We start from the raw sequence: 13,973 nt of genomic DNA on the forward strand, positions 1-13,973 counted from the left end.
GGAGAGAAACCAAGTTTCTGACTCATGTTTTAATCCCCAGTGCCCAGCACAGGGCCTGGCACCACGTATGTACGGTAAAGACTATCTAAAATGAGTCAATAAGTTAATGAAGGAAGTCAGTGAGTGAGCAGACTAAGAAGGAAGAATGCATACACCTGAACAGGTGCGTGTTGGGTTGGGTCCCGCCCCGCCCCCCACCCCACGGAACTACATTTCCCAGAAGGCCGCGCGTCCTGCGCACGCGCACCCGAGCGCTAGGAAGCTGCGACGCCGAGTTTCACTCTGGCTACCTCCTCAGAGTCGGAGCTTCAGTCGGAGCCGTGCCCAGGCCGAACCCGAGCTGTAGCCCGAGCGCGGCGGTGCCCTCCGCCTGCCCCCTCGCCTTCCTCAGCTTCGGTGAGAGGGGCGGGCAGGCCACCTGCCTGTCGTCAGGGCTGGGGTCCCGGGGACGCGGGGGAGACGGAGCCGAGCTGGGACCGGAAGGGGGCGGGCGTGGGAGTGAGGGCGGGCTGGGCCGGGCCGGGGACGAGCCCCGGGGTGAGGTCCGGGGGGATTGGGAGGACCCGCCGCGGCGCTGGGGCAGCAGGAGGCGGGAGCTGGGGAAATCGGACGCGCTGGCAGCTTGGGACAGGGCTGGGTGCGAGGGTGGACGCCGGGTGGAAGGCGAAGGGCTGGAAGGGGGAGGGGCGCAGACCCTGGGAGTTTGGGGCGGTCGCGAGGAGGGTACCCCTTTTCCCACAGGGCGGGGGTCGAGGGCGGTAGGGATATTGCCACCGAGCTGCGTGGTTCGCGGTGTGGGTTCTGCTGGGCTCTGCCTCCGGGTGGACGCCTCGCTAGAGCCCGGGGCTGGACTTCGGAAGAGTTTGCCCCCGAACTCCGCTTCCCTCGCCTCAAGTAGGGGTCGCCCCGCCAGGAAACTCCTGTTTCTTGGGGCCCTGGGTTAGCTTTTGAGGGGTGCATAATGTATGTTGAAGAGGGTTTAGAAGAGGCTCTTTTCTGAAGCCGCCCTTTCGTGGGTCCCCCCCGCCCCCCAACTCCCCTCCAGCCAGCTGCTCTCCTCCACACTGGTTCCACTTCCCTAAGTGCCGGTAACAATGGAAATAGTGTGTGCACAGGCGCTTGGACCGTTAAGAATTAACTCGGAATATTTCTGCCTGCCATCCTGACTCGTCAATAGAGGAGTTCTTTTAAGGCGGACTTTCTGGGAGCCAAAGTCAGGCTTTACCATCGTGCTCACGATAACGAGGTCTCCTGCTCATGCGCTATGTGACCTTGGGCCAACTTTTACCCTCTCTGGTGTGCTCATTATCCTGGATACTTAACACTGTACGCTGGCTTATTCTGAAGTCTGTTTACGCCTTCCCGTGAAAGAGCTGATGTGTTCGTTTTTTTTTTTGTTGTTGTTTTTTTTTTCCTCTCTGTCTCCTTGATTATTGAGCAGATAGAGAGGGAGACTGTTGGTTGTACCTTCTGCCCTGCCCAGGCTGTTGGAAAATAAATCCGGTGGTTTCCAGGCCCCAGCCGCGGCGCACAGACCCAACATCTGTGCATTCGTTTTCACTGACTGCCGTTTCTCAATTTAAAACCCGATCATCTTTTTCCTTGTTGGCAGAGGTGCCCTGGAATTCGCCTGGCCGAGTCCCCAAGGCTTTCCGATTTGCTCAGTTTCTGTGGTTGGCGTTTTCTGTCAAGATGGGAACTCAAACAAGTCACTCCTCTTAAGGATCTAGTGTCTTCGTCGAGAAGAGACAGTTGGTGCCGGCCCTCCCGAGAGAAAAGGTAAGAGCCACGGGGACGTCTCATTGCTGGCTTCTGGGTCTGGTTTTTCAGTAGAAGAGGTGGAGCCCGGGGAGGGTAGAATTTGAGGCCTCCGCGATGAAAGTCGGCCTTGGGAGTCGAGTGTTGATTGCCAACTGTCTCAAATAAAGTCAAGTGCTTTCTTGCCAAGGGCTTCTCCTGTTTAACCAGTCCTAGAAGATGCTTTCCACAGTTTCCACTCAAGGCATAGCTTTACGGGGTGAGGGACGCAAGTCATGATTTCTGCATCTGAACTGGACATTGGTATTTCTTTTGTTGCACGAACACAACTGGGTGCCTCCTTTGTGTCAAGCCCCGTACCCAGCGGTGGGGCACCCTGATGAGCGACAAGGGCTCTGTCACCTTGGAGGTCATCATTTGGTGGAACAGACAGACGGACCGTAGACGGTGGCAAGGTGTTGTCGGTGTGCTGTGTGTTGAGGCAGGAGGAATCACAGGGCAGAGCCCCAGCCCCCCGGTCCGCTAACCCCATTTGTTCAGGGAGCGGTAGGAGGGAAGGTTCCGGAAGAGGATAGCTTAAGGTGAGTTGTGAAGGGGTAGGACTTGAAAAGGAGGGGAGAAGCCCAGCAGAGGAGTTGGCGTCTGCAGAGTCCGGAAGTTACCTGGTGCGCCTAGGCCACCGGAAGTAGCTCCCTGTGGCTGGGCCAACTAGGGCTGGGCGTGGGGTCGAGGAGGCAGTGAGGTAGGCAGAGGGCTGAGTGTGGAGGGTTTTGTGGGCGGTGCCAAGGCTCTGGGGAGCAGGATTTTAGCAGAATTCCATGAGGGCATTTTAAACGAGCTCACGGGCTGGAAAGTACGGGATGGATTAGACCGGATTATGCTGTTTGTGACTCTTAGCTTACACCACGCCAGCTTCTGATAGACGGGGAATAGACATGAGACATTGCCTTCAGGTTGCTGATAGCCTCCTTGAAGAGATAGAATGGACGTGGAGAACCGTGCCGGGCAGACAAGGGCTGTGGAAGTTGGTAAGAGGGTGTTTTCTTTCCGTTGGGTGCCTTGAGGCATCATGGCCGTGCTGTTGAAACTGTTGTTTTGTTTTGTTTCATTTTTTAAAATTTTATTTATTTATTTGACAGAGAGAGCGAGAGAGCACAAGCAGTCAGAGCAGCAGGCAGAGAGAGAGGGAGAAGCAGGCTCCCCACTGAGCAGGGAGCCCGATGTGGGGCTGGATCCCAGGACCCTGAGATCATGACCCGAGCTGAAGGCAGTCGCTTAACCAACTGAGCCACCTGGGCACCCATGGCTGTGCTCTTTATTTATTTATTGTTATTTATTTATTTTTTTAAAGATTTTATTTATTTATTTGACAGAGAGAGATTACAAGTAGGCAGAAAGGCAGGCAGAGAGAGAAAGGAGGAAGCAGGCTCCCTACTGAGCAGAGAGCCCGATGCGGGACTCGATCCCAGGACCCTGAGATCATGACCTGAGCCGAAGGCAGCGGCTTAACCCACTGAGCCACCCAGGCGCCTGGCTGTGCTCTTTAAACTGGGTCTTGGAAGGATGGGTAGGGGGAGGACGAGTGGCCAGGTGGGCAAATTCTGCATGGAGCCAAGGCACGGAGGTGGGACAGCTGGGTATATGCCGGGAGGAGAGGGGCGTTGTCACTTAAACTGTTGGGGACAGTTGGGTTGGGGAAGGGGAGGCGCAGACCAAAAGAGGGTACTGAAGGCAAGCGCGCTGGCAAATACTGGTGATAGGGAGGGACCAGATCGCAATGGGCTTTCAGTGTCAACCCAAGGAACTTGAAATGTGTTCCGGAAGTATACTTCGGGAGACTCGGTCTTGCACGTGGCTCTCAGGTGGACCAGGAGGGATCGCTGGAGAAGCCAGCTGGAAGAGAATACTTACCAGGGTGAGAGGCATTCAGGTCTGAAGCCGATGCTGGCAGCAGGGGGTGCTGAGGAGGTGAGGAGAGAGGACAGAGCAGCCATGGCAGCTGCAGGGCTATCGGGGAAGGGGTGAAGAGCGAGAAATCCAGGTTTTTCTCCTAACTGCCTGGGGCAGGGACTCCGGCGGGGAAGCAGAATTAGGAAGGAAGGTGAGTCAGGCTTCAGACATGGAAGGTGCCCAAGGGGCCAACAGGAATGGGGCCACGGGCTCCACAGAAACTGGGTGCCAGGGCTACTGCTTGGTTCTTGGGATAAGATGTGTTTGTTTTAATGTTTACCTTGGGTAAACACAGAGCTGGGTTAATTCACACTCATCACCGTTCACGCGTGGCTTGCTTTTATTTATTTCCTAAGGGATTTTTTTTTTTAAGATTTTATTTATTTATTTGACAGGCACAGATCACAGGTAGGCAGAGAGGCAGGCAGAGAGAGAGGAAGGGAAGCAGGCTCCTCGCTGAGCAGAGAGCCCGATGTGGGGCTTGATCCCAGGACCCTGGGACCATGACCTGAGCCGGAGGCAGAGACTTTAACCCTCTGAGCCACCCAAGTGCCCCTCCTAAGGGATTTTTAATGAAGGTAGCCAGCCCCTGCATTCCATTGACCCAAACCAAAAGCTTGAAAGGAAAGTATACGTGTAATCCTCTGATCTTTCTCCCCATCCTGAGCTAACCAGTATCCCCTTGCTTTCGGGCAGTTTTATCATACCTGTGTGTTTCTTTCTTTTTTTTTTTTTTTTAAAGATTTTATTTATTTATTTGACAGAGAGAGATCACAAGCAGGCAGAGAGGCAGGCAGAGAGAGAGAGAGGAGGAAGCAGGCTCCCCGCTGAGCAGAGAGCCCGATGCGGGACTCGATCCCAGGACCCTGAGATTGCGACCCGAGCCGAAGGCAGCGGCTTAACCCACTGAGCCACCCAGGCGCCCCATACCTGTGTGTTTCTAAGGGAAAAAAAAAATACATTGTTGAGATTTATCTGAATTATCGCCTGTCGTCCTCTAGTTCATTTGTTTTCACTGCCGAGTAATCCGCGGAGGGAATACAGGACAGTCATGCATCTAATGTCCCGCTGATGGGCATGGAATTGTGCCTAGATTTCTGCTATTGCAAATGTGCTGCTCTGGACGTTTCCAGGCACATCTGTAGCACATGTGCAGAAGGTGTTCTTGGATATGAACTTTTTGCTAGGTGATAGGGTATATAAAGGCGCCGCTTTCATAGACAAAGCCAGACTGTTTTCTCAAGTGGTTGTACCAGCGTGTGTGTTCCCGTTCCTGCCGTCACTCTCTACAGGCTGACTTTATTTTTGCCGATGGAATGGGTATAAAACGGGATCTTTGGGATTGTGATTTCTGTGTGCCTGACCCTGACATGGGATAAAAATAAGCTCGTTGGCATACGTGTTTCCTGTGAAATATTTGCTCGTGATTTTTGCCAACGTTTTGTTATTTATTGATTGTAACGGTTCTTTACAGATTCTTGATTTTGATCCGTTTGTTCATATTGTGAATGTTTTCTTTTTTCTTCTTTATTTAAGCCATCTTTTGTTGAACCATTCTTAATTTTAACATAGTGAAATTTTGTTGCTGTTTTCTTTTGTAGTCAGTGTTCTGTGTCGTGTTTATTTCATTTATTTTATTTTTTGTTAAGGTTTTATTTATTTGTCAGAGAGAGAGAGAGAGAACAAGCAAGGGAAGCAACAGGCAGAGGGAGAGGAGGAAGCAGGCTCCCCGCTGAGCAGAGAGTCCGACGCGGGGCTCGATCCCAGGACCCTGGGATCATGAGCTGAGCGGAAGGCAGACACTTAACGGACTGAGCCACCCAGGTGCCCCTCTGTGTCTCGTTTACTACCTCTTTTCCTGACCTTAGTCCTTGCCTTTAGGACCCTGTGTCCTAGTGGAGGGCCAGTAGACACTTGGGTTCAGATGTTACATGGACATTGGTTGTTAGAAGAGCCCCCTTCTGGGGTGCCTGGGTGGCTCAGTGGGTTAAAGCCTCTGCCTTCAGGTCAGGTCATGATCCCAGGGTCCTGGGATCGAGCCCTGCAAGTTTCTGCTTGGCGGGGAGCCTGCTTCCCACCACTCCCCCCCCCCCCCCCCCCGCCTGCCCCTCTGCCTACTTGTGATCTCTGTCAAATAAATAAATAAAATCTTAAAAAAAAAAAAAGTGCCCCCTTCTGCCTGTGGGCAGGAGTGGGTGTAGGAAAGATTTCACAGGGTGGAGAACCTCAAGCAGTAGCTCCTCCTAAGTTGCTGGGAAAAGACGTGTCTGTAGAGGGAGAGGCACTTTCCTACTTTTTGACAGAGAAGTGGAGTCAGAGAAGTATTTGTCTCAGAGAGTAGGTCCAGGATGGTGGCATCGTGGTGATGGGTGTCGGGGGAGCTATAGACTAACCAGTTAGTTTGCACATCGTCCATGGACGGTCTCCCACTCTCGGGGTAGCGTTGCATAGTTGCCTCAGACACCCAGTGCTCTGCGAAAGCCTGGAACCCGTCCTCTTTCGGCTTGTAGGGAAAAGCTTGCTGAACACTGTCTCAGGGCATCATGGTAACTGGTAACCTGACCAGTGTGTTCCAGCCACCACAGTGGTTCAACTGGCTGTTGCTGGAGGGGTAAGGTGTCTAGGTCAGCACTGCAAATGTTGCCAGTTTTTCTGCTTTCCAGAAGCTGGAAATTTGGATTTTTTTTTTTTAATGGTGACTATTCCAATTTTTAAACAACAGCTCACTTTCAAAAAACAGCAAAACAAAAAAACCTGGAAACTGTTGGCGAGGAAAAACCTATCCGGCAGGCCGACGTGTCCAGCATCAGCGTACCCGTTCTGTCTTGGTGTGGACTCTGGAAACAGATTTGGGTTGCCTTAGGCCTGTGGATTCTTGGGCAGGTTGCTTATCTTCTCTTGCCTCCCGTCCTCATCTGTAGAGTCAAGCGAAGACCCGTGCCTGGGACCACAGGGCTTGAGCAAGAACCCGTGTAAGGTGCTCAGCGTGTGGTGCCTTGTAAGCCCTTGGTTGGTGGCCATTGCTGTAACTCCTGCCACTGCTTCCACGGCTCCCCCATTTTGACCCCCTGGGGAGGTCTGGGGCCCAGGGTTCTGTCCTGAAAAGCTGCTAGTGGTCACCTCGCTCCTAGCAGAGAAAGATCAGCATAGTGGTTCTTGTGCTGGTGGAGGAGGTTGGCTCCAGGGAATTGAAGGTTGCTAGGGCCTGCCCCCTGGCCACCCTTGATGGCTTGATTTTTATGTATTTATTTATTTAGTGACAGCAGGGGGAGGGGCAGAGGGAGAGAGAAAATCCCAAAAAAGCACCCCCCACCCCCGCTTCGGCACAGAGCCTGAGGTTGGGCATGATCTCACAACCCTGAGATCATGACCTGAGCTGAAATCAACCGACTGAGCCAGCCAGGTGCCCCACCTGTTGGCTTTCTGAGCCCTGTTTGGAAGGTTCTGCTCTGACCTGCCCCTGGAGGGCTCAGGCAGGAATCCACTAGAAGAGGAGTTGTCCCTTCCTGTCCTGCAGCCCTATGTGTAAGGGACAGATCAGTATTCCCGTCCTTCCGTCTCTCAGAAACCTGGTGTGCTCTGGGTGGCACCAGCCTGAGCCATCTGTTTGAGACAAAAGCCCCTTCTGCAGTGCCTGCCTGTTGCGGTAGTTCAGGGACGTGGATCGTCTGTTTTATGCCTTTGCTTGGAACTCAGAGATGGGGATGTGTCCTGGCAAAGAGGTGCCGTGGTACTTCGTGGAGGTGTGCTTGCGAAACTGCCCTGGGGTCGTTAGCAGCTGTCAGAGTAATGGTGCTAAGTCACGGTGGTGGCGTGGGGGGGGTTGGTTTATATTTATGGTGTTTTAAAAGTGCTGGGCAGGGGCACCTGGGTGGCTCAGTGGGTTAAGCCTCTGCCTTCAGCTCGGGTCATGGTTTCGGGGTCCTGAGATCGAGCCCAGCCATTGGGCTCTCTGCTCAGTGGGGAGCCTGCATCCCCACCCCCACCCCCTCTCTCTGCCTCTCTGCCTACTTGTGATCTCTCTCTCTGTCAAATAAATAAATAAAATGTTAAAAAAAAAAAAGTGCTGGGCATTTGAAAGAGATATGTTGCTCGTAACGGAAGTAATACTTTCCCACTTTAGAAAATGTGAAGTGCTCAGGTAGGTAAGAAAGTCAATCCAGAGGCCTTCTACGGTTCCTCTTGTTGACAGACAGCCGGTGTAAACACTTCAGTGGGTTTCTGTGGAATTTCCTGTACGCTTCTCTTACCTGGTCAAAATATGACAAATATCTTTATGCCAGAGGTTTTCTACAATCTCCTTAGATAGAGTACGGGGTCAAAGCAAGTGAACATTTTTTTTTTTTTTTAAAGATTTTATTTATTTATTTATTTGGTAGACAGAGATCACAAGTAGGCAGAGAGGCAGGCAGAGAGAGAGGAGGAAGCAGGCTCCCCATTGAGCAGAGAGCCCCATGTGGGGCTCGATCCCAGGACCCCGAGATCACGACCTGAGCCGAAGGCAGAGGCTTAAACCACTGAGCCACCCAGGCGCCCCGCAAGTGAACATTTCTAAACCACTCCATACATATTAGCACACTTTCCTGGAAAGGGTTTATGCTTCCCAGGGGTGGGAGGACTCTGTGTAGTCCGGCAGGTACCAAATTGTTGAAATTAAGCTTTTTTTAAAAAAATTTTTAAACTATTTTGATAGCCAAAAAAAATAATGTCCCATTGTTATAAATTTGCATTAAAAGCAACATTTCTAGTCAGGTAGGACATTTCTTAGCCGTGTTTGTGTGCAGGAGTGGCCTCTCCCGGGTCAGTGGGAAGGCTTCCTGCCAGGGCCCCGGGTGGCTGGCTGGGCTGTCCTGAGGTCTTGGAAGGTCATTCTCCTCGTGTCAGCTGGTGGGTGTGGGTGCCTGAGTTTCAGGCAGAGCTTCTTGGAAAGGCCCTGAAGGAGAGGCGGCTTAGGAAATAGGCCGCTGGCTTCCCGTCCGTGCTCCCCAGAACTCTTCCGTTCTGCAGGAGAGCATTCTGGGCCACTAGAGAAGTGGGCGTGGAGGCCATTTCTGTGTCCAGAGCATACCGCATTCTTGCATTTTACATATCAGTGGGCAGCTTGCCATCCCATTTGCAAATAGATTCCCAGTGCTCATCAGACTCTGGGGAAAACCCATCCAGCCGCCTGAGTGGGAAGCTGATTGTCCCAAAGTCACCAAGGGTGGGGCGCGCTTGTCTGTGCGTGGCTTCTGACCGCCATCTCCATCTCCCCTTGGGACAGTGGAGGCTGGGGGCCGGCCACCGTGTCTGAGTGGATGGGAAGGTGAACCACTGAGCCCAGGCATGCATGAAGCCAGTACATATTTTGGTGGGCTTTGGAGGAATGGAATGGGGTCCTCACATGTTGGCAAGGTGATGATCACTCAGCCTGAGCACTGCCTTAAAAAGCATACTTGGGGCGCACCTGGGTGGCTCAGCCTTTAAGCGCTGCCCTCAGCTCAGTTCGCGCATGATCCCAAGGTCCTGGGATCGAGCCCCGCATCAGGCTCCCTGCTCAATGGGGGCCTGCTTCTCCCTCTGCCCACTCCCCCTGCTTGTATTCTCTCCTTCACTGTCTCTCTCTGTCAAATAAATAAATAAAATCTTTAAAAAAGAACCCAAAACCCCCACACTCGGAGCCCGCTTCCCAAAGGCCGCAGCCATTGTGGGATCCACTTGTGTGATTTCCCCACCTGGAGGCCCACAGTTAGGCAGGGTGATTTTCGTTAAGATTCTCGTGTCAGCTCAGTTTTTGTTCTAAAGCTCTTCTAAATCCTCTGTGGATAGGAAGACTCTGGGACACATGTAACTTTTTTCTTTTGTGTGACAGTGCGTCTGCGGTAGGACAGCCGCAGTCTGCTGTGCCTCAGCGCGGCGCCCGTGGACAGGATTTGCAGCTAAATCCGGCAAGAGAATGTGAAGGAAAGCAAGAAGATTTTTCTCATGGTCAAAGTTGTTGATATTTTTTAAAAAAGTAACTTTGGTGGGGTGCCTGTGTGGCTCAGTGGGTCAGAGCCTCTGCTTTCGGCTCAGGTCATGATCTTAGGGTCCTGGGATCTAGCCCCACATTGGGCTCTCTGCTCAGCAGGGAGCCTGCTTCCTCCTCTCTCCCTCTGCCTGCCTCTCTGCCTACTTGTGATCTCTGTCTGTCAAATAAATAAATAAAATCTTTAAAAAAAGTAACTTTGGGTTCATCCTAAAAAGTAATATGACCATTGTGGAACATTTACAGGTACACAAAGGGGTCACACCAAACCAAACCATAATTCCTCCACTCCTGTTAACATTTTAGAGTTGTTCCTTCCCAGCCTTTATTTATTTATTTAAAAGATTTTCTCTCTTTCTCTTTTCTTTCTTTGACACAGAGAGAGTGAGTGTACAAGCAGGGGGAGCAGCAGAGGAAGAGGGAGAAGCAGGCTCCCCCACTGAGCAGGGAGCCTGACATGGGGTTTGATCCCAGGACCCCCGCGGAGCCAAAGATGCTTAACTGACTGAACCACCCAGGCACACCTTTTCTTTTCTTCTTTTTTTTTTTTAAGATTTTATTTATTTATTTGACAGAGCACACGCTGGGGGAGCAGCGGGCAGAGGGAGAAGCAGGCTCCCTGCCCAGGAAGCTCTGTGTAAGGCTTGGTCCCAGGATCCTGGGACTTGGCCGCTGTCCCCTGTGTGCCCGAAGGCAGATGCTTAACTGATGGAGCTCCCCAGGTGCCCCTAGCCTTTTTTCTTTCTTTCTTTCTTTTTTTTTTTTTTTAACTTAATTTTATTTATTTGACACAGAGAGAGTGAGCACGCGCACACAAGTAGGCAGAGTAGCAGGTAGAGGGAGAAGCAGGCTCCCTGCTGAACAAGGAACCCAATGTGGGACTCGATCCCAGAACCCTGGGATCATGACCAGAGCTGAAGGCAGTCACTTAACCAACTGAGCCATCCAGGCGTTCCCTTCTTTCTTTTCTTTTCTTTTCTTTTTTTTTTTTTTTAAAGTTTATTTTTAGTAATCTCTACCCCCAGTGTAAGGCTCAAGCACATGACCCCGAGACCAGGAGTCGCACGCCCTTCTGACTGAACCAGCCAGGTGCCTCAGTTCTTTATTTCTTTTGGCCTCAGTTCTCTCCCTTATAAAATGGGGGACACACCCTACCTTCAAGGGCGTTTGAGGGATGAGAGAGCCTGGAGGACCAGAGTGCCCCACAGTAGGTGCCCAGTAAACGACACACCTTCTTGGCCAACAGTGGAGCGGGTGCTTTTCTGTGTCCTGTATTTCGTGTTTGTCGTGTGCATTATCCTAGGTCCGTAAGCCTTTTATAAACATCTTTGAGGACTCCTATTCCATCATTAGGTTATACTGTAAGTTCTTTAAGAAGTCCCTTATTGTAGGTGTTTAGTTCCAGATGGAGGTTTTTTTTTCTATGGCCAATTATAGTAATTATTATTTTCATAATTAAGGACACCCTCAATAGCCCCTGTCATTAAGAGCCGAAACAAATTAGGTTTTTGAAGTACAGCTTCATGATGGCTGAGGTGGTTATAGGGAGCAGGCACCTCGACATGGCCCTTGTGTGCCTGTAATTGCCGAGTTCAAGTGGAAAACCGGTGGGCGTTGCCGGGCCTCACTTCAAATGTGCCCCAGGCCCCTGGGAGTAGAAGGTTCTCCTCTGTTTTGTCCGCTGGTGTTTCAGACCTTTGGGGATATTGGGCATTTGAAGAGCTGAAGCCCCAGCTTCGGGTCAGCCCTAGCTCTGCCCTCGGGGAGTTTTTGTTCCAGTGGGGAGACAGACACCGAAACCAATAAATGTAGTCCTTCGTGTTGGGATAAGTGCAACAGGCCTGGAAGACGCCCAGGGTGGGGTGGGGGTGGGGGTGGGGGTTGGAGTCGTAGCTTTTCTGGTGAGGGTGTGGGTCAGAGGGCTCAGGAGAGGGAGTTGCTGCGGCTGAGTCTGGAAGATGGGCACATTCACTTGGGTTCCTTGGTGGAGAGAGGACCAGAGTCTGGACACATGTAGCACCAGGATGAACAGATGGGGAGGCGGTGGGCAGTGGCTTCGAATGTTCTGGAACTTGCTAGAATTAGGCTGGGCCTTAGGCTGGACCTAAGGAGGAGGCCGTGGTCTGATGGGGGACAGCAGCAGTTTGCCATGTCCTCTTCCTCTCGGGTCTCCAGTACCCCAGCAGTGCCTGGGTGAGGCTGGGCCCTTGGTGTGTATCGGCCGGGCGCATTCATGGGAACCTCAGCTGCCTTTCTAGCCGGTGTCTCTCAGGCTGTCTGGCAGAGTTCTGCGCGTTGGTTCATCTGGGGATGTGCGGACATGCTGGAACATACCACGTGTGCCGATACACACGCAGCCCCCGCTGCCTGAGAGATGAGTGATGCCTGCGAGGAGGTGCCAGGAGGAAAGTCCGGGCTTGGGATTAATGGGCTCTGAAACCAGGCCTGTGATTTGTACCTGGATGTGGTTACAGAGACTTCTAATTGCAGTCACAGAACTAATAAGCCAGCCCGCCCGTGGGCATCCCAGGTCTGATCCTCCTGAGTGGGAGGTGTGCTTTCGTTGGAGCAGTCGGCCGCCCGGGCACCCGCAGGTGTGCTCCAGAGTTCTCGCAGGCCTGACTCATCCAACGCCCGCGTTCTCGTGCTCAGTGCTGCCCCGGGCCACGGCTCCTCCCTCAGACTTGAAGGGCGGGGTTGGAGGTCCTGGAGTGGGGGGTGGGGTGGCAGGGAAAGGGAGGAAGACAGGCTTGGCTGCTCCGCCGTGTGCCGGGGCTGTGCTGGGTGCTTTGTATAGAGCTGGTGGAACACCAGTGAGAAGCACTGAGAACAGATGTTGGTGTCCTCATTTTCAGGGGGCAGAAAGCAGACTGGGTGAGCTTAGGTACCTTCGTTCAAGATGATACAGGGAGTAGAGTAAGCCAGTGCCTGTTCATTCTCACGCACTGCTCAGATCTGCCTTCCGTGTGGGGCAGGTGTCTTGGGCCTTCTCGAAACCTTGGTAGTACAGTGCCATCTCAGGGACAGCAGCAAAGGCCCAGGGTCCCAGCCTTGTTACCAGCTGTGTAAGAAGTCACTGCCACTCCCTGGGCCTCAGTTTCCTCATCTGCAAAATGGGGAGACAGTTCAGTGTATGTGAGGGGTTTGTGTAGAAATCAGAGCAGATGCTGTGACTGGAAACCCTGGGCTCTGTGGGCTGGGGGGGATCGTGCTGTAACAGTTGACGGTGCTCAGGACTTCAGACGGAGTCTCCTCTGTCCTGCCTCCTCCTGTACATGGAGCCCGAGGTAGAGATGAGCTGAGCTTTCCTGTCCAGAAAGTGGGCATTGGAGCTGGGCTGATCTGGTTTGCTCTCTGTTGTCGCTTAGCTGTATTTGTGTGCCCTTCAATAGGACCTTGACCTCTTTTTGAGCCTTGTCACAGAGCGAAAGTACCACTTTGTCTGCCTGTTAGGCATACACAGACAAGTATATTTGGCATTTGTCACTAAATCGGTCCTGCTCCCCTGGTACTCTGGGGCCTGCCGCAGTACCGTGTAGCACTCTTTTCCTAACAGCTGCGGGCTACTTCCCACTTAGCAGTGTTTTGAACTAATATGTATACAACACTTAGGACAAAGCCTCTGCCGGGGCTGGTAGTAAGGCTGTGCACAAGGCAGACTCCCGGCTTGCTGCTCTCTGGAGAGGCAGTAAGATCTGGAACGTCATCCTACCTGTGCGTGTCTGTAGGCATCAGAGTTCTGGTCGGTGCTGCAAGGGAGAAGCTTACATGATGGGCGGCCAGGGAAAGCCCTGAACCACGCAGCCTGGGCCTCAAGGCTGAGTAGGCTTGACAAGGGCAGAGGATGGGCTGAGGTGTCCAGGACAGGAGCATCTCCAGAGATGGATGCAAACCCTCTGGCCTGACCGGTGGCCATGAGGCCCAGACTGGGGTGCAGAGAGGCCAGGCTTTAGCATCTGTGAGATTGTAATGTTTAGCTAGGGTACCCTTTGTGGCTAATGATGCCTCCTGGGACAGCCTGGAGCCCTGAGCAGAGCTAGGACCGGGGTACTTTGAGTCCCAGCTCTGTGGCTGACCCTCTAGGTATCCCCGAGCCCTCCCCTCCCCAGTTCTGTCATGTCTGTAGCATAGCAGCTCTCTCCCAAACACACCTGCTTCGGACACAGTAGAGTCTCCACTGCACAGCGGAAGTGAGGGGTGGCCACGGCCTCAGCGCTCGAGGGATTTGGGCTTACTCATGAAAACACAGGAGAAAAGG

At 52.6% G+C, this 13,973-nt stretch overlaps 1 protein-coding gene across 4 annotated transcripts in view; it reads left to right on the forward strand.

The window, feature by feature from the left end:
* The first annotated feature begins 238 nt into the window (after window positions 1-238).
* Window positions 239-13,973, forward strand: part of DTX2 (deltex E3 ubiquitin ligase 2) — a 36,250-nt gene continuing 22,515 nt past the window's right edge. For 2 of the 4 annotated variants that reach the window (XM_013061023.2, XM_013061024.2), the window contains exon 1: window positions 2,706-2,786. In XM_013061023.2, coding sequence (XP_012916477.1) covers window positions 2,741-2,786 — 46 coding nt within the window. In that variant the 5' untranslated portion in view covers window positions 2,706-2,740. Of the gene's footprint in view, window positions 397-1,612; window positions 1,780-2,705; window positions 2,787-13,973 lie in introns of those variants that run through there. The other 2 variants (XM_045074985.1, XM_045074986.1) reach the window with 2 other exon arrangements.

The sequence above is a fragment of the Mustela putorius genome, unplaced genomic scaffold, assembly GCF_011764305.1.
Source record: "Mustela putorius furo isolate JIRA1106 unplaced genomic scaffold, ASM1176430v1.1 tig00000139_pilon_pilon_pilon, whole genome shotgun sequence".
Taxonomy (NCBI): domain Eukaryota; kingdom Metazoa; phylum Chordata; class Mammalia; order Carnivora; family Mustelidae; genus Mustela; species Mustela putorius.